We start from the raw sequence: 24459 nt of genomic DNA, 5'->3' as shown, positions 1-24459 counted from the left end.
TTGCGTTAGGTTTTATTTCACCGTTGTTTGATCACTGCTCGGGGACGGCGGTATTAAAATGCTGCAGTAAAATGTTCAATATTCATCGGTTGCTTCGTCCGTTCCATATTCATTACCGCCGCTGGGGATGATTGTGCACAGAGCGATTGTGGGCTGAGGTATCAAATTAGTTCACAAATTAATAAGCTGATACGGGGCGGTAGCATTTAATGAATGCTCCTGCGGTATTGCTCACGGTTCCAGAATGGTCTATTAACAATTGTGAAAATATTCTTTTCAACTATTCGTTTCAACAGTATTAAAGCAATAAATTAAAGTGTCGCAAACAGAGACGAATGAAGCTTGAGCTTCATTTTATTTATTTTTATTTCCTTTTAAGTGTTTTATGAGGAAGCATTTTGTATAAATGTTTTCAACAAGTATTATATTTATTTAAAGCTACGGGAAAAGTGTATCGAGTTATTTGTTTTTTAATTAACTTATAATTTATAAAAAAATTATTGCATCTTTTGATAAAGAAATAATACATCAATTAGCCAAACAATGATAAAGTAAAGTACAATTTCGATTGATGAAAAAGGACGCAGCGACTTTTTGAACAACCTAATAGGGATCCCACAATCCCATTAAGCCTGAGCTGTACCGGATACAGCTTCTCATTACCATGCCCTGTTCCGGGTGAGGTATATCGGTATCCGCTCTACAAGCGATTATCCCATCTACAATACCCACGAAGGAAGTGATTAGAACCATCCGCCCATACTTACGTACAGGTGACAAATGCCAGTGACACACCGATATTCCGCTCGAGTGCGTTCCATTGCCCGTTTCATCCTCTCACGGGATTGAGACCCACTCAGCAATACAAACAACTGGAGAGATGCGTTGGGTGTAGGGCTGGTGCACGCACGACTTAAGTGCTCGCCGGTGCCAGGTTTCTTCCCGTTTGCCAGATGCAATCGGTTATTTGCGTAAACTTATCCCTAAGCAGCACGGATTCCCAATCGCTCTCTTTCTCTGCCTTCCATTGCCGGGAAACGCCGTTTAATACCACAATCCCAGATATCCCAAATCGCGAACACCAGATGGCGAGGGTGCCTGGCAAACGTTCCGGCTCGCTTGTAGCCCGAGGGAGGCAAGAGTTTTGTAAGGGCCAACCGCTAGTGTTAGAGCCGTTGCACGAAACGAGACGGAAACTCTGCATCGTAGCGCACGCTTTTGATTGAACCTCTCATATCCATGCTGTGACCCACATAATGGGAAACATTCAGATTGCGCTGTGATCGAGGTTTATATGTGCCCAGTGCGACCACTTCCTAGCAGGGAAGGAAGTTGAGGTTTAATTTTTTTTTTTCTCAGTCAGCTTGAGCAAAACGGGGTAAATTAATGCAATCCATCCACCTCAGAATCAACGGAGCAAAAAAAAATCATATCCACCCACAAAATTACCTCATCCCATCCATTCCCAATCGCATCATCGTTGAGAATTATTTCTAGTGCAAAGTAACGCACGAAATTCCATCCAAGATGCCCGGTCCGGTTCGGTCATCTTGTACGGTTTCATTAGCCAAGCCGACCTCGCAATCCTTACCACACCACTGGCCAACTTGAGCATATTAGCAAACGCCACATAAACGTTCTATTTTGGGGCAATTTTTATGACCTGCTCTCTCTTCGCCCATCCGTGGACGGGATAATGGAACTCTCTAGCTAAATGGTCTAAAATCCGTTCGCATCAGTATTGTGCCATTTCTGTTTGCAATCTAGGGGCTAAACAAAAATAAATAGCTTGAATGTCGGATTGTGAAAACGCCTCTTCATATACACGATTCTACCAACGGGTGCCTTTTCATAAGATGTTCACTAAAGTAGCCTTCAAAAAAGTAGGCTTAGACATTGGGTGTGTTAAGATTTCATCATGTAGACACGGTTGCTAAGTACCAAGAACGGTACCCTAAATACTGCACTCAACGCCTACTCAGGTGAAGATCTTCTTATGTGACATCTCTCTGTCCCTTGCATCGTGCATCGTAATGCTGTACGGAAAACTCAAGTGAATGAGATTAACGTGAAGGAGCTGGAGAATAATTTCTTTGGTACGTAAATAGCACCGGAAAGGTACGCTCTAATGTCGTGATGTGATGGAATAAATTATCCTCAATTAAGCCGTTGCTCTCAGGCAACGTTAACCGGAAGTTTGCGAGAAATTTAAGCGGAACTAAATAGCGTTGTACTCGTTCCCCAGTGCTACAGTTGCTACAGTAAACGAGAACTACTCACTAGAAACCGCTTCTTCAAAACGCACAGGCTTCCCCATTAACGGGAGGGCGCTTTTGTAAACTTTTGCACATTTACAGACTTTGCAAGCTTTTTGCAATGTTTCCACTGTTCGGGTTTGTAGCCTCAATCGTTTCATTGTGCTCCCGTAACGATGCATTCCAGCAATTTAACTTATTACGCTTTCAGCATCGGCAAACAACCTACACTAAACAGAGCGTAGCTATACGTAGCTTCTTCCGGGAAAAGTTTATGCATGCAACTAGTCTCGGCAACTACCCGAAGGCAATCATCTTTAGGCTTCGATCAGTACTCGTGTGGTGAGATGTTTTCTTCAAGCTTCTGCAAGGTGCACTAAGGACCCATTCAACCTTATCGATAATGGTAGCTTATGGTTCAAAGAATCAGGCATGTGGGCATACGTTGCATGATATGCGGCAAGAAATTGTGACACTGATTGTTTGATAAGATGGGCAAAAAAAAAACACGAGATGGAAAACCATAGAGGTGAGGTCAAATAAAAATTACCTATGCATGCGACTCTGCCAGCAGAGAAACAACAACGATTTTGCACATGCTACTCACACAGTATCTGCCCACGTGATTGCATACACGATTCCTCACTCACTGGCGCAGTGAACCGACCGATATCCAATTTGCCATTTTTCTCAAACTATCCCGACAACAAAACGGGGCCCCGTTGCTTCACTATGCCACGCAAATCAGACACACCATCCGCTTAGACAAACGATGACAAACATCTGCTCAACTTTGGGAATTACCCAACCTCCGGTATCCGCAGGAACCGCAGAAGACTGACGAAGGTCCCATACGTCTGCTGCTGGAAGAAGTTTCTATTTTGCATAATTCATTTTTCACCTCATTATGCACTGCACTCTGCCGGCCAGACAGGGAAGCAGGGTAGGTGGACATTTTGTACGTTGTTTTGCTATTGCACTAGAAGTGAAACAAGAAACCTGTCTAAGGAAAGTTTTGCATTTGTTGTGTTGTGTGCACTTCTGGGAAGCTTTTTTTGCTTTGTTGCTTTGTTGTTGCGAAGGTGCTTTCGCAGGTGTATCAGTGAATTGAGCTTTCGACTGTGGGTGGAGGTTGAAGATGGAGGGTTAATTTCTTAGCTAAAGGTTACTGCCAACTCGTTGTTGAAGCATGTTTCACCTGGAAAAACTGGACTAGGACATGTCAGTATCGATAATTCATACGATGCGGATGAGGTAGATAGGTCGATACGAAACTTCATATCTGTTGTGTTTTGGCATCGCAATTATACAAGACATATAATGTGTTCGATGAAAAGAAAACCAATTTCTTATTAAATAATCATTCATTTTTGACATTGTACTTCATTTGTTGAAAAATTACTTACTATCAAACTACATCAAACTTCCACTTAAATCTCCAAATTTGTGCAAAACTGAATCGTTGTGTTTTTGATTCTTACAACAATCAAATAATGGCAACTACACTCGACGACTAATTTTATCAAACAAAAGGTTCCATTGGTTCGGTTAGTGCAGTGGTCGACAAACGGCGACCTTTTGGCCCTTTCATTTTGGTTCTTCAACAAACCGCGTTGCAAATTTTACCACAAATTGCATTTGCATTTGAACTAGATAGCAGGTGAATGAGAGTGGTGTAATTAATTCTACACATTATTGAAATTTTACTCGAGAACAAGCGTTTTTTTTTCTATTGTATCGTTTACCTTACAACACTACACCGTCCCATAATAATAGTCTGATTCAGCTATTTTCTATTTAGTGCCAAGAAGAAAAATTGGAAGGTTTTTCAATAATTTGACTGATATTTCAGTAAACTGAATTAATATTTTTCATTATAAGAATAAAAGGCAATACAACAAATAAAAACATTATATGAAAAATATATATATATTATATAAAAATATACAAAATAACCTTTAAATTATGGTGTTCCAAAAACAATAATCTCGTTAAGATTTTCAGTAAAATGCTCGCAATGCAAGCAGTATGAGACGAAGGAAACAGAATTATTCAGTAAACAGTAGAACCTTTTTATGATTTATTATTTAAAAAAGTACTTCTATTTTTTTTAAATAATTAACTAACAGGAATCTATTCGCCTTTCGCATATTTTTTTATTTGAGAGCGCAATGATATAAATGATATCGTCATACGAATCGTGCAGCTGTCACGGTAAGAATTATTTGCCAGTTGAATATTATAGCGAATTATAGATCAACAACTTAGAAAACTGTATGAAGCCTAATCAGAAGCTAAAAGTTCCGCTTCCAGGATAACGCTTCCATATTCGTTTATCTATGGCTCTTTGAAACTCATTGCAAGTGTGTATTTATGATACTTGGTTCATCACTCCAAGAAGTTTGACGACCACTGGAGTTTGTAGTTCGCACACTGTATAATTACAAGTTCAACGTATGTGTACGGTGGAAATGTGTTTCTTGTGGAATAATTTTCAGCATATAGAATGAAATTATGCTCTATAAAATTTAATAGTTAAAAGTTTAACATGGAAGTACAAAGCACCAAATTTGTGAAATCAGCACAATTCACAGGTGCGTAAGAATGATTAAAACATTACAAAACATGAAACAAATCTTTAATAATATTGAAAATCCCAACTCAAATTGTTCTTGAAACCAAAATGAATGCATTGAATAATGAATAGGAAAATTTTTACAAAAAAAACCAAAAGCCATTCTCTTCGCGGTATTGCTATACAACCATTGTTAAACAATTTCGCTTAAATTGTATTGGATTAACTTCTTTCCTCTTGTCCGATATACGTTATCTAAGTCTAAATCTCTCAAAGCTTGCTCCATCGTAAAGAAAAAAATTAAATGAAACTATTCACCAAATTTGCTTAGAAAATTGTCTCCCTCGAACATTCTCGTAGCTTCAAAGGAAAGTTTTGCTTTGGCTTAGCTTATAAATACATCCCGTTCGTCCCTTGCGGATATGTCGCGGAGTGTATCATAGCTCAACATTCTCATCAGCAGCATCAACAGCCCGGTTGCACCGTCGAGCCGTTGCAGAACTCGCCTTGCTGTGCATTCTCATGCAAAACGAAACGTTAAGCGAATAAGAAAGAATGAAGGATGAAGAAATGTTCCGTTTTTCACGTCAACTAACGAAAACATCACTTGGTCGCGTTCGCACCATCCCAGGCAAGAAATCGTGAGAGTGAAATAATGCGCGAATTTTCCGAAAAGTGGTCAGATGTGGGCCCGTGCGCGCCTTTATATGGGGACAAATTTTCCGCTTCATTAGCTCAGTTTCGTCCTTCGGTCGAGGGTTTGGATACATTTCTTTTTTTTTGTAGGCTGTACCTTTGCTTCGATATGCTCGATCCTCATTTCACGATGGGAAACAAGGACATTTCATTCCGTTCTGCAACAGATACGTCGGTAGAACGGGCTACGGACCACGGGTGGGGAAATGAATGGAGACGTTTGGTGGCAAAGAGCAGACAAACGTCTTAGAGCGTAGGAAAATAAAATGATTTATGATTTATGACGAGCGACGATATCGTCCCGCATCGTTACGGCAGCACTTGAGCTACCCATGATCCGGGCGAAGGTTTTGCGTTGTGGCCAACCGCAAAAGCTCTCACAGGAACGGGGGAACGGAATACACAGGCTACACGTAGAGGGATAAATCATCGTTCGCGCGGCGCTTATTCGGAAACCCGTACCTTGCGCCAGGGTCCGTATTTATTTTGTGCCAACTTTTTCATCCCATTTATCGCGCTTTGGCATTCACGGCACGGGCCACGAGCCACCGTAAGGACACGGTTGACACAGTCTATCCTCGTGGAAGGAATTTGGATTATTCATTAGACTAAAGGCAAACTAAGTGAGTGCAATTTAGTAGCCAATTTGTAGCCGTGTCCCTTCAGGACGCCGTTCTGATCGGGGTGCCGATGATTAACTTCTCCGGGTGTTCTTTTGAAGTTTAGGCGACAGAGTCCCCTGTAGCTGATCGATGAACAATGGTGAGATTGATGGATTTGCCTGCCAAGGTTCGTCCTGCGGACAATAGGGAAACCCCTTGAGAAGTAACCGTTGCCTGCAGTTTATGGATTCAAAATGGGCAGCACTTAAAGTGGGCATCGTTTTAATTAAATTGTGCCTTCAAATGGGACGAATCCTCTACAATGTGTTAATTCGCAGTTAAGTTTTGTCATGAAGCGGGTGCTATTTTCTGGGGCCGAAATAAAATATAACAGCATATTAAAGTTTATACCCCGTTGCCCTCAACAACCATGGCAAAAGCACTTCCGTGCGATACTTTCGAAGTGGAAATCCATTTTTAACGTCCACTTTTCACGGCCAATTTTCACTCATCGACAATAAAGGGCGGTTCATTATCGAATCGTCGCACAACAGCAAACAGCCCCAAAAAAACCGGCTCAATTGCACGTTTCGCAGGTTTGCGTTCTATGGCGACCATAAAGACCCATCCACCATTTGCCATTGTGACCGTGCAAAGGTACAGCAGGGAAAATTCCTTACTGCAAAAAGCGGCATTCAGTAAGCGAACTTTCACGCTCCACAGTTCCCCAAAATGGAACACATTTAATATGTGCACGATTGTCGCACAATTTTCAAACACTCCGCACCCGGCTTTCGGCTTATCAGCTGCCCCGGCATCGGGTGAAAACCCCCCCCTCAAGCCGAGCCCGCCAGCACGTAGCCATTGCCACAAATCAATGAATGGCAAATGCGAATTCAAAATAGCAACAGATAAAATCCTATTCAAAACACCATTCCAACCGCCGGGAAGATGAAAAGAAATGCCACCGATCGATCGATGGCCGTCCAATAAATGGGCCGTTCACTTTCACACGCGCCGCCACGTGCCGCTATCGGAAAAGCCCATCATCGAAATGCCATTAACCTAACAGTTTACCTTTTTTTTTCTCCAGGCACCATTAGGATTGCTCCATTAGGGAGTGGTTTCCTAAGGAGTCCTCCGGAGGACAAGTGCTAGAAAAGGGGTCTCATGCCATTTTTAGCCCCATTTTTAGCCGTTCAGGATTTCTGCAACAATCTCGGCCGAATGTGTTTTTTGCCCCAAAACTTTCATCTTCGTTCGTACTTTAAACGGTGACGTCACGAATGCCGGGTAGTGCGGGACTTTGGTCCTACAGACTTTGGTCCTCCCGGCCCCGTCAAAACAACCAGTACCCGTCACGCACATTAGCACAACGTGCTGATGCGTATGTGTTGCGGGACCGGTGCGCATTGTACAGTGTACTGTGTATTGCATAACTTTCAGGGGAAAATGGTTGCCCTGTGAGCATGCGCACTATCGTGCACTACACACAGCCGAGATTTCCAAGGACACAAACACGATTTTCGCTCTATCCTTCTCTCTTCTCACAAAAGCGCCACACTGCACAGGGGTGGAAAAGTCATTTAAACAAAGAAAGGTTTTTGGCACGACTTTCCCGCCCTACACCCCCGGGTGGTATGCAAACCGCCGAACAAAACGGGGTGAATTTTCCCCGCTTTTTAAACGAACCTGATAAGAACCGTGTCGCAAAACGCGTGAACTCAGCGTTCGTTTTCCCTGCAGCGTTCGGGTCGGGTTCGGCAGGTTTGGCCCTTTTTCGGCGGATCAGCTTCTGCTGGCCGCCTCGAACGCGTATCGGAACGCAGAAACGAGTTCAGTTTTCTGGTGGCCCGCGATGAAGTTGCACACACTTCAACCGAGTTGCGTACCGTCGTCGTCGTCGTCTTTACCGCCGTCGTCGTCGTCGTTGTCGTTGTCGTCACCGTTGCCGTTCGATCGATTTCGGGTCCGTTGTGCCGTTCGCGATTTTACGTACGCCTTGCACCGTATGCAATCCGTCTGCCAACCGTGCGTGAATAAAAGCCGTACCGTAACGGTCCGGTCCGTTGTTGGCGTGTGCCCGGTGGGCTAGGCATCGGCGGAACACAATTATAGTGAAACAAGAGCTCGGAAGCCAACACAAAAAAAGGAGCGACGCGGGAGGAAAGAAACATATCCTATGCGCGTTTGGCGTGTTATTTTCGGCCTGGAAAAAAACGTTTCTACATATCCTATACACCACCATCGCCATCGTGTAAAGTGGCCATATCACCATCGCGACGAAACATATCTCCGTTCCACTTGACATCGCATCACGGTAAACGGGGCCCCCGATTCAGCTTCATTAGCTTAGGCCGGTATTTTGGAAAATATTGATATTTTCGAGCGGTGTTTGAGTGTGTGTTATGTTTCTCGTTTCTCGCTGTTGCCAGCATCGCTCTTGTACGCCCCGGTGCCAGTGCGTGCTGCAACCGTTACCGCCAAACAGACGCGCACTGTTGCTCGAACAGATGAACCGGACGTGCCGCTGTGACGTTCAAGCGTGTGTCTGCTAGGAGGCCGTTTCGTGGGACGTTTTTGTTTCACGTGGCAGTGCTTCCCGTCTTTAATCCCGCGACGCGACGTGTGTGTTTTTTGGCAGTTTGAACCACCAATCGGAAAATTTACAAAGCACAGAAACCTTCGAGCAGCAGCAGCAAATGAATTAACGCGTAGTGTGTGTATGTGGTGAATTGCCGAAAAGACGCAGGAAAGCATAACGTTATCTTGCCCGTGTTCGTGAGAGGATTATATAATTACCATAATTGAATATAACACTTCGACCAGGGCCCGTGGTCTCGCTATTGCCTAGTCACTATCGTCCTGCAAGGCACACAAGGAAGAGGAAATGTGAATGTGTTCCCGATCCCTCTTCAAGTTTTCCCACGTGCCCAGCTTCATACACACAAACACACACACACACAGACACCCACTGTCACACGGACGGTGAAGGCACGTGCACGTTACCGCTCGCGTAGTGAAGCGTGGTCGTCTCAGTAGGCATTGCTTTTCGGTGGTGCTTTAACGGGCTCATAACAAATTCCACCCTGCATAAAGTTGTTTGCTGGTTAAAGGAGCGCTTCTTTAACCGGTACAAATATACTTCCTCCTGCACGTGAAGGACTGTGACGCCAAGCAAAAAGCTTCACACAACGTCGTCAGCAAATCACACCAGCAACGAAACAAAACCAAGGGCGCCAAAAAACACGGCGAAGGGTGAGAACTCATACCACCCGAGGTAAAAGTGCGAAACGATGCTTTGCGCGTGATTTATGATGGTTCGCAATTTTTGGCCACCGGTAGGTTCCACAAGCCCATAGGCCGAATGCTGCCATCGTCCCGCAGCAAAACACGCGCCCGTGACCCAGTGCAGTGCGTATAAAGGCTGGTCCAGCTGGGTTGTTAAAGGGTCGGTTGTTGATTTTATGAAGCTTTCGTGGCGACTTTCGCGTAAATGCCGTGTTGTGATAAGTAGCAAAGCAGGAAAGGAATGTTTATGGATTTATTTTTGGCCACCGCACTACAAACCGCATAACCGTTAACCGATCCAATCCGCGCGTTTTTCCGCGGTTCGAGTGCGTATTTACGGTGTCGTGTGCGCGCGCGATTCTTTCCGGGTTGTTTTGGTCGCGATTCGCGTTTCGTTGTTCTGATTGTTGTGGCATCTGCGAGAGGGGGCGCCAAAGCGCGCCAATATCAATACGTTCTGTGATAAGGCAACGGCATCGTTACGGCGGAAGGTTCTGGCTCGCTAGTTTTCCGGTGGATAACAACAACATCAGCAAGCCATCACGGGAAGCTCGTTTCCGTTTACAAACTGTTGCATTGATGGTATGTGTTCCAGCTTTTCCCGAAACGTACCCACAAAGATAAAAGAATATATAAACCACGCTGTTGGTGGAAATTTGTGTTAAGTTTGGAGTGACACTAGTGTGCTTCGAGGTGTGAAATCTTCATTGCCCGTTAAAGAAACCCCCGGTTTTAAAATCACCTCCAAACCGTGCGAGATGAAATAATTAAGTTATCGGGAAACAAGCAATGGTCACCAGAGGGCTTATCTTTCCCCGCACTCGCATTACAAATCACCGAACGAACAGTTACACGCATTTTGCGTTTGCGTGTGGTGAAACATAATTTACATCAAAGCAAGCCGTCTGCTCAAGCGATCGTGCAGCAAGCGCCACCTGGCGGCCGACAGTGCGTACCATTAATTACTCGCAAGGCCTTGGTTTTTTTTCGGGCGCACAAACAGGTGATAGCAAAGGGAAAATTACGGAAAGGGCGTAAAATAGTCGCTCCACTACACACTACTGTTGCCCCTTTTTCCCCGTTCAATCCCACCGCACCGGAGGATATATAAACAAAGCGCCCGAATAAAGGAAGCGGCTTAAACTTTATTGCCACCCAGCATGAAAGCTCATCACCGCCACCAGTAGCGAACGATTTTGCTTGCAGCGTACACACGAACATGTAACAGAAAGCAAATCCCACGGCTTTTACCACGAGGAAGACAACCGCGTTCGGTGAGGGGGCGTTTTGCAGTTGGCGTACGTGTAGTTTATGCGCCGAAAGGTGTGAACAAACAAACAGTCAAACAAACAAACAAATCAACCATCGCGTTCCCGTGGCGCGGCGTGTTTGATTGCGGTGGATTGAGCTCTGAAAGGAAAACGTCATCATCATATCGTGGGACGCAAAACTGCTGCCGTACACCGGAAACCGGAAACCGTAAACGGAAACGGAGAGGTTGCAGTTTGGAGCTGGAAGTACAAAGTAAAAAGAAGTGTTTTTTTTTTTGTTGCTGTGGAGTAATTATTAAGTAGCAAAGTAAGGCGTTCGTGCTGTGGTGAATGTGTTGTGGTGCGATACAATTTTCCGATCGCTTCAAAATCGTTGTCTGTGTTCCAAGTGTTGTTCGATTATCATATCAAAAAAGGAAGGGCCTCAAATATCGCAAAGAAAAGTATCATATCCGTGCGTTAAAAGTGTTGTGAGAGGTGAAACCGTACCAGCACCCATCCCGTGCCCTAAGAAAAATTGTGCATTTTCCTTGGAATTTGGAAAATTTCCCCAAAAGCCACAGTTCGATGGGAAGCTTAATTAGTGGTGCACAAACCTACGCCACCGTTTGTCGAAGCGTGATGACCATCCGTGCTGCCAGTGGCCAGCAAAGAGCACAGATTTAAATCAACCGTTGCCCGCAATCAGGCTCCATTGTGCTGTGAAACGCACAAAACCCAGCAGTATTGGGGCGGGCAGCAGCAAACGGGCAGCACACACCGTATATCTGACCGCATTCCCTGCACGACAAAACATCTGACAAAGCCCGCCCGGTGCAAGATGGCGATGGTAGTATCCGGCCGGGCGAAGGCCGTCATTGCCGCCTTTGTGTGCTTCTTCCTGCTCGGCATCGTGCTCGTAACCGGCTCGACCAAGGGCTGGTTTGTGCCGATGCGTTACAACGAACGGGTCGCCGCACGGGTACAGGTAAGCAGCAAAACCGCAACCACACACCCGGTTGGGTGGAACGTCCACGCGAACGAGCGAACCGTGTCGACAAATTAAAGCGAAACCGGACAAAACCCCGGGACCGAACCGAACCGGGGAACCTACCAAGGGGCTTTGGGACAGGATTTAATTAAAGTTCTTTTGAAACGCGTGACGCTATAATGGGGAAGGGGGAGGGTACCATCCGTCGGACGATGCCGAAAAGCGACCCGTCACGATCTTTACGCTGGCCGAGGGGTACACTGTTTGATTTCTGCTGATGGTTCACAATCCTGGCGCACTTCGGGCTCAAGTGGCTCCCGGACACGGTGCTGGCAAGATTAATTAAAGCTCGTGGCTTGACAGGGCTATGGGCTTTTGTGCCGGTATGGAACCACGTCATTAATCGAAATCGTTTTTCACCCCAGAATGCTACGAAAACGATTGAGTGGTAGTCAACCAACAAATTAAAAACGATAATAATTACAAAACCCACCGTGTCCTTGTCACCATTGCGAACCGTACGCGGTACTTATCATTCTTCGGTACTGCATTTAATTCTGTGCGGGGTATTCGTATTCTTAAAAATTCCCATTTTCATCAGAATTTAAGCAAACAAAATCTTTTCCCAATCGGTTTGCGAGGTATGGTTGTTTCCATCTCATATTTATTACGCTTTTAAATAAGATAAAGATAAAGCTTTTTGAGAGCTTTTAATATACTGACAAACAATATTTTTCAAGGTAATAATGCTTAACATGTTTTTCCATTCAACGGGTATTTATATCCATCCGATATCCAACAAGCAGCCCCCATGAAGTAGGGCTCAGTATTGGTAGCCCTCAGGTGCATCATGTGCATTTAACTGAAAATGTCACAACCCACCTAGTTTATATTTCAAAAAAATAAATCAAGTAAATAACAACCTTACCCTTTTTATGTAATTCGGGGACAAGACAAAGCATCGGATGTTTTTCAGAAATGTAACATATATGTTTGTGCCTTTAAGCAATGCTTTTTATAACGCAATATTTGAAAGTAAAACCAAAGTATACTGTGATTACAAAGTATGCTGTGAAAACCGAAAAACATGGTGTTTCAGAGTAGATAGCCGGTAGACTTCAATATAATGATAATTGATGGTAGCTTATAGACCTCTGGAATTGATATTCCCTATGATTATCCAAGATATTAATATCATTGTGCGAATTTCCGATGGTTGAAGGTATTATTTTTTATTGCCTTACTGGCGGCAACGAAAGAGTGATCATGCGGAAATATAATCTAATGATCGTTTATTTTCTCTAATAATATCAAGACTTTTTTTGATAACGATGCAGAGAATAATCAAATTTACACTCAGGAATATACTTAAAATAGTTGTCTTAAATTGTTGATATGCATTTTAGTAATTATACATATTAACATAGCCACTAAAACAATCTTGGCATAGCTACTGAACGCACCGTTTAACATGACGGATATAGAATGCATTAAATGAGAATAAAAAGCTCGTGGTTGAGGTCTCAATTTTTTTTTATTGAATTATCTTTTCAAAAAGATCAATAATTTTGAGACACAGTACAGTTATACATTACATTCCTTACAATGCCTTCAAAACTTTGATATTGCAAAGAATTTATTAATGACGAGTTAATTTTTCATTAAAAATGAGATACAATGTTACTGTTTTCTCTTATTTCCCACAACGTTTTAAGAACAATACATACTCAAAATAAAATAAAATCCTCTTTTGGCAATAAGCTTCATATTGCAACATGTTCTACCCTTCATGGACTGACAGTTTGACGGGTTCTTCTTCTAAAGAGCTACTGAAAATATTTCATTACCGAAAATTGGAATGCCCTTGAGCAAACAATCCGCAAACCACATTCACACCATCGCAAGTACACGGTAAAAGCACTACATCATCAGCATTTCCTGGCGATGAATTTCCATGTGATGGGTTTCCAAAATTCGTTTGAAATACTATTATTCCACATCTAAGAATCCGATAAATTGTTCGACCTTCCCGGTAGTCCCATGGAGGCAATTTCCGTGGAAAAATAATTTTCAACTTTATCTCACCTTCCTCCACTCCACACCCTCGTTCGCCCACGATTGGTTTGCAGTGGTGAGGGAAAAACCGAGCGCGTACCAACCGAGGAAAGGTAACTTTATCGCTTTGGCTTAAAATTATGCTTCGCCTTATCTCGTGATGGGGGAGGGCAGAACCGCTTTGGTTTCGTTGGAATTCCACTCAACATTACATCGAAATTGCCAAATTCTTCTGTTCTTCCAAACGCAAAAAAGTGGTTCGACCGCCACTTCTGGGTGGGGGTTGTTTTACCATTACCACCCCCCACCCCTCTCCTTCCCAGGCCCCGCGACAAACATTTGTCCAGAGCGAACTTTGAATTTCAAGTAGAGCTTTTTTTTGTTGCGCATCTGTAGCAAATGCGATCGAATGCGAACGAAAGGAGGTTTTGTGTGCGGTGTTTAAAGCTTATCTCATTCACACCATCGACCGCATCGACGAACGATGTTCTGATTTGCTTCTTGACCTATCAAAATTCAATAAATCACCATACAGCATAATTTATGACCCTAGAAACGCTACCATTCCTTTTGGCCGGATAAACGGATTGGCCGGATAAACGGTCCGCATTGCAAGCGGACAAAGCACCAGCACTGGACTGCTAATCATCCCTAATTAACCTTCCCTCCTTTAGGGTACGGCTGGGTGTGTGCTCTGCTATCGCTTCTTATCGCGAACTTTGAAAGAAACCCTTTCGGAAAAGGTAACGTTTCTAACGCTGCTGCTAACATTTATAAAAATGGCCACCATTCCCGTGCCCGTGTTGGTGAAAGACCTTACCGAACCCAGAGCAGTAGACAACGCCTGCTGCCCGAGATGATATAATTTGATTTATATTCCATAACAAAATTATCCTTTTATCTTTAATTCAAACACACAAAAATCACCATTACGCGCACCAACCTGCCTGGTGGACTCAAGTCCGGTGCGCGAGGGCAGCATCCGTTCCATCCCTTTTCTTACGCCATTCGCCCGCATTTAACAACAATTTCTCCGGTCGGTGGGGTAAAGTGCTATTCACAGCGAATTCCCATTGCCTTCGTAGCCAGTCTGGGGCCGATGTTTGTTTGTACAGCTTCACAGGATGAACCCTACGGAGCGTGGACGCATCTTAGTGCTGCTGCTGCTGCTACTGGCTGCTGCTGGTCAACCTTTCCACCCAGTTGTGCCAGCGAGCGCGCTGCAAAAGATGAAAGCTAGCCGTTGAGCTGTAATTGAAGAGATTCTAATATCAAAGAAATTTCCATCATTTCTTCACGATCTCGCTGAAGCTTGACGGACAAGCACCGGGAGAACGAGGCGGTGCCCCCATAGCGGGTGAACCAAGCGATAGAGAGAATCCTTTGATTAGGGATTCAAGCTGGCAGCATTCACTGCGCGGCTGCTTACAGCTCGGTAGGAAACTTGATTCCTTCGTGGTATTTCCGTTTTAAGAAGCGGTCACAGTGCGATTGAGAACACCCTCAGGAACCTTTCTCGCCTGCTCCTCTGTCAATGGCAATCAAAGCTATCTTTTCTGCAAGTGGAATGCGAAAGGAATAGGAGAAAATTATAACCAAAGAAAGAGGAATGAGGTATGAACTGATGTTTTATCCGGCTAGTCGTTCCGGTTCAAATAACTAGCGTGGTAGATCATACTTTCATCAAGCTTTTCTCACTGCGTTTTGACAGCTTGAGTTGCGTAACCGCTGTCAGTTTGACGTACAAATTACAATACCAAATAGAAGAATAGAGGGTTAAATTGTTCTTCTAATGAAAGCTTCGGTTAGCTGCTCGATAAATGTCCAAACAAAGCGGTTATTTTTGTTTAAAATTTTCATCTAATATGTTAATTATTTATATATTTTATTCGAAAAATAATGGCTTTGAAGAACACAACTTTCTCTAGGTATTCACTCATTGTCTTTTGGCTTTATCTCGGACATGCTCGGTTGATACAAATAACATGTGAAATGTTTTATTTATTTAAAAAAACCGTTATTTTACAATGACAACCGATCGGTTTGCTTCTTTTCTTTTTTCATTTTTCTTCTTTATTATTTCCTTTCTTTGAGCGAATGCGAAAGCTTTGATTTGTTTAGTGATTTTTTACATTTGTTGAGTCACGTTATCAGCATAGGATTTACTTATTTTTCCTTATCTGAATTTTATAGTTTGCTGTTTAAATTCCATTTCAAACTCTAGAAGAACAAAAATAACATTTTTAAAATGACATTATTAATTAATCATTATTAATTTATCATTATTAATTATTCATTCATATTTTTTTCTCTGTTTCATCATCGTTGTACAAAGCAAAGTTCTAAAGAATTTAAAAAGCTTTCAATTTCCCTAAATGATTAGTAAAGCTTCACGATCAGCACTGTGCGAACACAAACTTAACAGGAAAAGGCCAAACCATTTTCCAAACCACTCATGCTTGTCAAACATGCCCGCCCCGTTCAACATTATCAATGTTTTCCAACACTAACTTTTTGTACCGACACGAAACAACAGGCTTCAGTGGGCAGCCCCTTTACCCGATCACCCACATCCTCTGGCCCTCTTCGCTCTCGATTAGAAGGTTGAAAAACTCGACAAAATATCGATTAATTTTCCACCGAGCTGACCCTTCACGGTACGCATTCCGGTGTCCCGAAAACCGATACCGACCCGTACCGAACACAGCCACGCTGCCGCTCATCTACTGAAATCGCAAATGCTACTGAATTCTTCAAAACACTCGAACCGATTATATACTCGCATCTGGTCCGGGAGTGAAATGCTGCCCACTAGCTCCATTTCAATAAGAACGTGTACCGAACAGGTTGAACAATATGCTCGCACGCACGCATTGTCCACGCATGTTCGGTCGGAAACGTTTGTGTTTTTTTTGTGATCAGTTTTTGTCCGAAATAAGAGCGGTGCGGAAATTGATTCATTGCACAACGAACAACCAACACAACAAGAGCAACAATCCGCCCTCCGTTGGCACACCTTCTGACCGAGTCTCGTTTCTAATGCTGACTTCGTGGTTTACGATACCGGAAGCTATCGAAAACGTTCTATTCTATTGCCATGACTCCTTTGGCGGCTGAAATGGGCAAACTATGCCGTTGAAATCGCGACACCACCGACGCTTCCCGCTAATCACTTATTCGAAGCGAACAGAAACGCGGCTCGCTTTTAGCTAAATGAAAGCACTTGCAATGGAAGTGAACTTCCGGGGGTGCAATTTTAGCTGTGCACGTGTATGGAAAACTCTTTCAACGTGAATCTTTTTCTATCAAGATTCGAGTATTTGTGAGAAATTCTCACTTTCATATTGATTGCGATCTATAAGTTTTTGGGCAAATAGAAAAACCGTGCCGTAATTTGAGCCGTTCTCCCGTTTGTTATTATATTGTTTCGATTGTCAGTTTCGTGAAACTTTCCGTGAAACTTTTCCAAGCTGATCATTGTGAATTGATTCCATGTATTTTAATACTTTCTGCTTTCATCCGCATTTGTTAACTTTTGCTCAGACTGGACTTTAATTATTCAATTATTCAATAAATCATTCAGCACTCCATGTCTATACTCCATGTTTACTAAGACTATTAATGATTAATATTTATTTCGTCAATTCTTCGGGAGCAACGATGGCATCAGTCTTGTTCGTCGCATTGAGAAGAATAAGAGCCGCAGAGGAATTCAATAGTTATGACGTATCGAAAACCTTTTGAAGCAAGACTTGGAAGCTTAAAGATGATTTCATCTCATAAATTATGAGTATTGTTTCAAACCAGTTTATTTATACTGCTCATGGCACGTCAACCATGCCGTTACTCAACAGCAATTGCTTACTAGATTTATTTAATGTCACTCAGGAATCCCTTGAATAGTTTTGTTTTGAAAGTCGGTTGGTTGAGGTGTGATTTGATGCACAACAGTAAACATTTAACTGCTATAAACTAAACCGTTTAAGCAAATGTTTCATCTGAAGTCTTTCTTTGATGATTTTCTAAATTGTGATGAAAAGATACAAAATGGATGGAATGGACGCTGAGGTGTTGAGAAGCTAAATTGATGGAGGCGCCCAGTAGTTTGTGCCTGTGTTATTATAAAAAGTTATGTTTCAAGTTAAGTAATTTTATTTTTCAAAAAAACTGAACTTCAATAAAGTCAAGTTGGGGTGAATGACAATCTAAATTTCATTTTAGTAAGAATTGCTTATTTTTAATTTTGCTGAAATAGGAAAACTTAACCCTGTCTAAATTAATCAACAAATATTTTCAGTAAGTTATAAGAAATAGTTGGAAAAATATTTAAAAAAAATAGTTCACACGTACAATTAATTAAATAATTTAAATTAAGTGTTGTACTCTAAAGAAAACATTAAAGCATACAATTTCATTTCACCCCATACCAAACATTACATACTGTGTGCACTCAGGTTGTATTTTCAAGTTTAAAAAATATTGATTTCCCTTTCGAAAAATAAAATATTCCACATGCATCAACACGATCTCTCCTCGAGTAAATGGTTATGCTACACCATTTCTCCGTAACAACTGTCTCCTACACAGTTTGACCACATTTCCTCAACACGCACCAAAAAAAAAACACCCGCAGCAAAGTTGTACGCTTGGCAAATAGTTTACAACAGCCCACATCGGAGAAGCTTCCCTCGGCGGGAAAAATGTAAATAAAACATAGCATTAAACTTTAAAAATGATTCAAACATTCCGAAAGAAAAACAAGCTGCCTTAAGGTGCCTCCCATCGGGTAACCGCAACCGGGGTTGCATGGCCGGGCTTGGAAACTTTTTTTCTACCAAATTTCGCTTCCCAGTTTCCTCAAAAAAAAAAAAAGAAACACCGGAACGGAAAATGTTGCCATCAGCAGAAACCACACAAACAGGACACGCTCGATGGTGTTTGAATGGGAAATGGGTGTGTGTTCGTGGCTAAGAACTTGGTGTGTCTTTTCCCAATGACATATAGCCCTCGTATCGTGCCAACGTGATCCATTCCACTGCGGCATCCCCTGTTTGGAAAATTCCTACAATCCCACCAAAAAGCCGCCTTGCAACTGGTTCGAACCAGAGATGACGGGTGACCTTGGGTCAGCCAAAAGTTTCGCTCCTCATATCTCTGGATGCGGGTTTTGAAGATCGACAGCAGTAAACCAGCAGTGCCGTTGCCCTAACCGCCATTAGGGTTGTGGTTGTTGAAGCCTTTCGGCCCCGGTCGATACACCCACCGCTGGGCGCCACGGGCTCACGAAAGCCCGGATGTCGCAGCAGAAGCAAAGAAATTGATTGTCTGACAGACAAATCGTTGAAAGATGTTTCGGTGGGTTTCGGTGGATTGCGGTGGATACAGGGACTCGATGCTCGTTTTTCACCGGCAGCACCGAAAAGGGCCCGAAATAAAGGACACTGCACGGGAAAGGTCCGAATGGGTATAAATCGTAACGGCAGCTTTATCGGACGATTGAAAGGATGCAATCGCTGGAAGGATTGTGCTTCCAGGGAAACTCACTTTCCACCGCCTTCAGATCCGCTGATGCGTATCCTGAAGCGATTAGAGAAAAGCGTGCAAACGCTAGGGAAAAAATCCTCCCGCAAGAATCCTTTTGTCTTTAGTTAAACTATTTCACAAACCCAATCAAAAAGCGTTTAAAAATTTAGCTTCAAAAATATGTTCCAATAATGGGCTATGGTAGAGCAGTACTGTTAGCACTGAGGCAAACCTTCCCGTGCCTCTCGATCGGACCAAATTTCCTTATCACGGTGGTTAGGAAGCATGCGAGAGTTTCCTTCCAAACGCTTCCACTTTTCCACCGGAAATTGATTTACTTTCCTCGCTTTTGCCTCTCGAACATATGGATGTTCGACTTTCGCAAAACGGAGCACACCCCGAGAAGCGCGGAAAGTCAATGGAAAGAAGCTAGTAAGCCTAAGGCGAACGTAAAACCATCCTTAATACCGGCTCAACCCATTTTACAGGATCGCTCCGCTTCATTCGACCCCAATGGTGCTATCTTGCACCATACGTAGTCAATGTGGCTGTCGACTTCTTCACACGTACCACGCTACCACTAACTCCCATAACCGGGGGGGGTGCCCCCGTGCGAAAACCACTGCACTCTGCCGCACACAGCAACCCGGGACCGGAAAGCATAATGTCATCTGCTCAAATATTGACTGTCGCCCCCACAAACGAGCGGAGGTTAGAAGGTTTTCGATAATGGAGACCTATCGTAAATTGCTCGATGGGAAGAATGGTAAGGAAAATGTTTGGCTTCACCTTCCTGTGCTTGTGTAGGCACGTGTGGATGCCACTGGTACGCTGAGGATGGTGCGTTGTTCAGGATGTTGTTTTCTGGGTTTGTCGCGGAAATAACGTCCTTTTTTTTTGCTTTGCCTCCGCTCACTTAAGTGTACATTTTGAGAGGGGTTGTTTTCGGCGTGATTAAATGTGAGGTTATTGGAAGCTTTGGCAAAATGGATGGTTATCTTATTGTAAATTGCATGTTGTGTTATTGTGAACCAAGCAAAACACTCAACGAATTAACCTTATGCTTATCACACGATAAAAGGATGTTAGTAATACGTAAACTTTAAAGCCGTTTTGTGAGAAATAAAGCTGAATATTTAGGCAATACATTATGAGTATGTTGAAGAGACCACTTATCACTTATCAAGCAATATTTTAAGATTCAACTTATTTTTTAAAGCAGAATATATCTTCTTTAGTGTTACTATCATCTGCCATTTCTGACTTTCACTGATTTTATACGGATGACGATACGGATGGTATGGGAGTTGGCAGGTCTTGTCAAAGGATGTCTTGTTCTACATACTAATCATTTTGGTTGGGAGACATTTCCTTCTCCGTGAAAGGGTATCTCATTCCAAGTGTACTCGGCCACATTGCTACGTGCCATTCCGTCGTCCAAGACACAGTAATGGTCTCCTTTTCTAACGACGGTATGAGCCTCGGTTGATATCGATGTTTAGTGGTTTAAGTGGTTAATAGTAAGGTCTGTCGAAAGATTTTATGTAACTCTTCTTTCTTATTGTCTCCTAGAACGTTCGTTCGAATTTGCAATTGCTGATCCTAGCATACTATACCCTTAATTTCCACAAACCACACTTACTTTAAAGCTTCTCATTTGTACAAGAGAAATTCAACTTCACGTATGGCACAAAGAATAAACATTGTGATCTGAGAAGGAGCAAGGGTCATACAGGCCAACTATTCACTACACAAAGTTCCAAAATCACCCTCACGTATGCTATATTTGTAACGAATCGAGATAACAAAGGATCTTGCTATAATTTGCACTGCGATCAACTGTTAGAAACTTACAGCATTGTTATAAACGGACCGAAAAATAAGTAAATCGTCTAATTCTACCACACAGTCACATACATTGGAGTCGATATGCCCTGTACACTGGTGGAGTTCACTCAATGGTAAATTCATACACCTGAGATCAGTAATCTTCGCGATTCCTAATATTCAACACTTTGAAGGGTGATCGAATACAAAACCATCTGATGTTCAACAATATCCCACATGTCCAGCCAAAGTACCAGTACCAAATACAGAGAGTGCTTGGAAGGTAATTTCTCATGAGCTTGGATGAGCTTATCATAAACGGATCTTTTCGAAGGGTTCTTTCTTGACAATTGATCTGCCTTTTTTTATAACATTGTGAAATAAGTGAAATGGCAGATGATTTCCCTAGCAATTCCAATAAGATCTTATGTATTCTTTTTACAAAAAAGTGTGGTTGCATAGAAACGCTCTCGGTTTTCTGTGCTTCAGCTTCTTCATCGGAAGCTTTCGAAAAGTCAACGAGATAATTATCTTTGAAACTCACATTAAACGCAACTGTTACAACATGGTCCAGTGGAACTTCCACAAAACCCACGGAAAATATCATTCATCTTCACTGCCAGCATTTCACCCATCAAAGCTTTGATCGCCATTTATTCGTGTTTCGCCGGCCACATCGACTGCAAGCATCGCTCTAGGTTCCGTGCCGCGTTCCAAAGTGCAATTCAAACACACACCCGCGGGAAACAATTTTATGAACAGAAACGGGGCATTGAATATGCAACATAAATAACAATAACCGAAAAATAAAAATCCATCCCCCCCTCATGAACCAAACGGACATCGGTCCGCCGGCATCGGTCGGGAAAATTCCGTCTCTGTACATTTATTGTCTTAGTACGCGCTTCGCAAAACTTCGCTCCACTGAACGGCGGTTCTGTTGATCGACCAACTCGACTGTTTGATGTAGGGGGGAGTGAGAGAGAAGGAGAGAGAGCAAAAGTGGAAAAATAATATAAAAAAACACAACCTTGCTTCCGCTTTCGGTTTGCTAACGCTTCCACACCAAAAAAGCTCCGTGGTCATTGCAAGCGATGATGATGATGATGATGATGATGACACGGACAGATTTCGACAGTAGAACACAGAACCCGGCTATCGGGTGGTGCTTTATTTGGCTCGGACTGGTTGTTTTGTTTTTCTTTTCCGTCCCCGGGTGCTGTAGTTCCCCAGCGAATGGTTTAGTTATATCCCGGGAACAAGTGGACAAAATTATTCACTCGTTATTTTGCGAACGTTCGTCGGGCGCACGAGTGTGCACATTGCGTGAAAAATGGATTTCCAGCTGATAAATCAGATTGCGGCGCAGTTTTTCACTGTTTCGGTAACCGGGGGCTGCGTCATTCTGCCTCGGTAAAGCAATTTGCTTGCGTTGTGTGTTAGTTGTTTGGTTGAAACTGACGTTGAAAAAAAAAGTAAATCAAACAAAAAAGTATGGCAATATTTGGCAGACAAATTCGGTACTAAACGATTTCCCGTAAGGATGTTTTTGTTTTTGTTTCGGGGAAGCACAGAAAACTGGTTGCAACGATTTATTCACGTCAAATAATTAGATAATGGACCGACGAAAATAAAGCAATAAAGCTGTACACATTCTTCCTTTACATTTCTCCGGGCAATCATTAACGTAATTCATTACTTCATAATTGTGCCAGTAGACAATGACAAAAGTACCTCCATTCAATAGAGATTATTGGATAAAAATTGAAGCACAGCCTACTGTAAGCTTATTTCTTGTTAAGCTCTACTTCCAGCAGTAGTAATATTATTATGAGGCTTTTTTCCTGCACTAATCCATTCATCGTTCTGCTTTTCCTTATCGGTGGATTTCGACCAAAAGCCCCTTTTTTTGCTGCTATTTTTGTGCCGTTTCCTCCAGAACTTCCAAACAATTTACTGTTCCCAGCTACTGGTCCCACTGAACCGACAACGTGCTGTTTGGCCATTCTTATTGCCTTTACCCCCCATTACCAAGGGATAACCTACCATACGGTTTTCCAACGAGTGGGGAAAGCATAGAAAAGCACAAAATGATCGTACGGAATCGAAACGAAGGGAGATTTCCGTGGCATCTCACATCACGAAAACGACCGTGCAGAACAAAAGAGTAACGATGACTTCCGAAAGAACCACCCCCGGGAATTGGTACCCAACCATAGCATAAAACGCGAATGGCAACAACAATGGAACCACTGGGGTATGGTGTCATTTTTGTTGTTTGATTTGGAAGTGAGACAAAGTGTGCCATGGCTGATGGGTGAATCCTTTCATTCGTGTTCATTCGGTGTGAACGTGATTGTTTTCCACTTTCACCCACATCAGATGCTGTCAGGTGTTGCTGGACATGACCTAGTGAAATATTATCGTTCTAAAACTTCGGTCCTATAGCTATATTACATAATTAAACATAAAAAACTAACATATTTTTTTATAATTTAGAATTCAATTAAAGTGAGGTAATTACCTTCTTTTAATAGCCCTGTTCACGATCCTTTAGATAATTTACAATTAATTTTCCCTATCAATGTTAACCGTCGCATTCCTCCTGCAAGCAATTAATTGGATAAATACTTTAATTACAATCAATCAGCCGACGGTAAAGCTTCATTGCTCACAATTTACCGCTGCTGAAGTAAAAATGATTTATTTTTGATGAGAAAATTGCTTTAATCGTTGGAAGCTTAACTCGTTCGACGACATTTTTTTTTTGTGCACACGCTCCAATCACACTCACAATCCAATTTGTCACCCAACCGGCTACCGGTACCAGCGCACCCAAGCCCTGGGTCTGGTCTGGGGCTAAAATATTCACGAGCACACACCCGAGCAATTGCTCGTGCTTCAACAAACGTCAGCAAAACCCGGCGAAACAGCCGGCCACCACCACCGTCAACCATGAGCGGATGAATGACGAAAGCAGCTACCGAATGACGTTTATGCTGCAGCTTTTTTATATGCAAATCCGGCCATACATGTGTAAAGTTTTATGACGCTTTAATGTACCACAACAACACCCACTCCCCCGCTGAATGCCTTTCGCCCACACGTGTGTGCGTGTTCATATCATCAACTGAGCTTAAAATGGAGGACTTGAAGGTTTTGTTTATGCTTCTTGCTTTTTATGATTTATTTCCCTTCTTTTCCCTATTTTCCCGATGGGCAGGCATGCACACAAAAAAGTGATTTTTGACATTCATTAATTGAAATCGCTTCGAAACTAATTTTCTCATTCCGCCCAAGAACGCAACGCTGGGTGACTTTTGCCTTGCTGAGCTTTTATTTTTATTTCCAACCATCACCGGCGTCACCATGGTCACGCAATGGTTTCAAACGC

The 24459-nt window shown here is 42.8% G+C and overlaps 1 protein-coding gene across 5 annotated transcripts in view; it reads left to right on the top strand.

The window, feature by feature from the left end:
- LOC128305629 (collagen alpha-1(XVIII) chain) overlaps positions 1 to 24459 on the top strand; it is a 215179-nt gene that overhangs the window by 61913 nt on the left and 128807 nt on the right. For 4 of the 5 annotated variants that reach the window (XM_053043178.1, XM_053043175.1, XM_053043176.1 and 1 more), the window contains exon 1: positions 11511 to 11657. The exons of the other annotated variant lie outside the window; for it this stretch is intronic. In XM_053043178.1, coding sequence (XP_052899138.1) covers positions 11511 to 11657 — 147 coding nt within the window. Of the gene's footprint in view, positions 1 to 11510; positions 11658 to 24459 lie in introns of those variants that run through there. 5 annotated transcript variants of the gene reach the window in all.

The sequence above is a fragment of the Anopheles moucheti genome, chromosome 3, assembly GCF_943734755.1.
Source record: "Anopheles moucheti chromosome 3, idAnoMoucSN_F20_07, whole genome shotgun sequence".
Lineage (NCBI taxonomy): Eukaryota > Metazoa > Arthropoda > Insecta > Diptera > Culicidae > Anopheles > Anopheles moucheti.
This window is presented reverse-complemented; position numbering and strand designations above follow the sequence as displayed.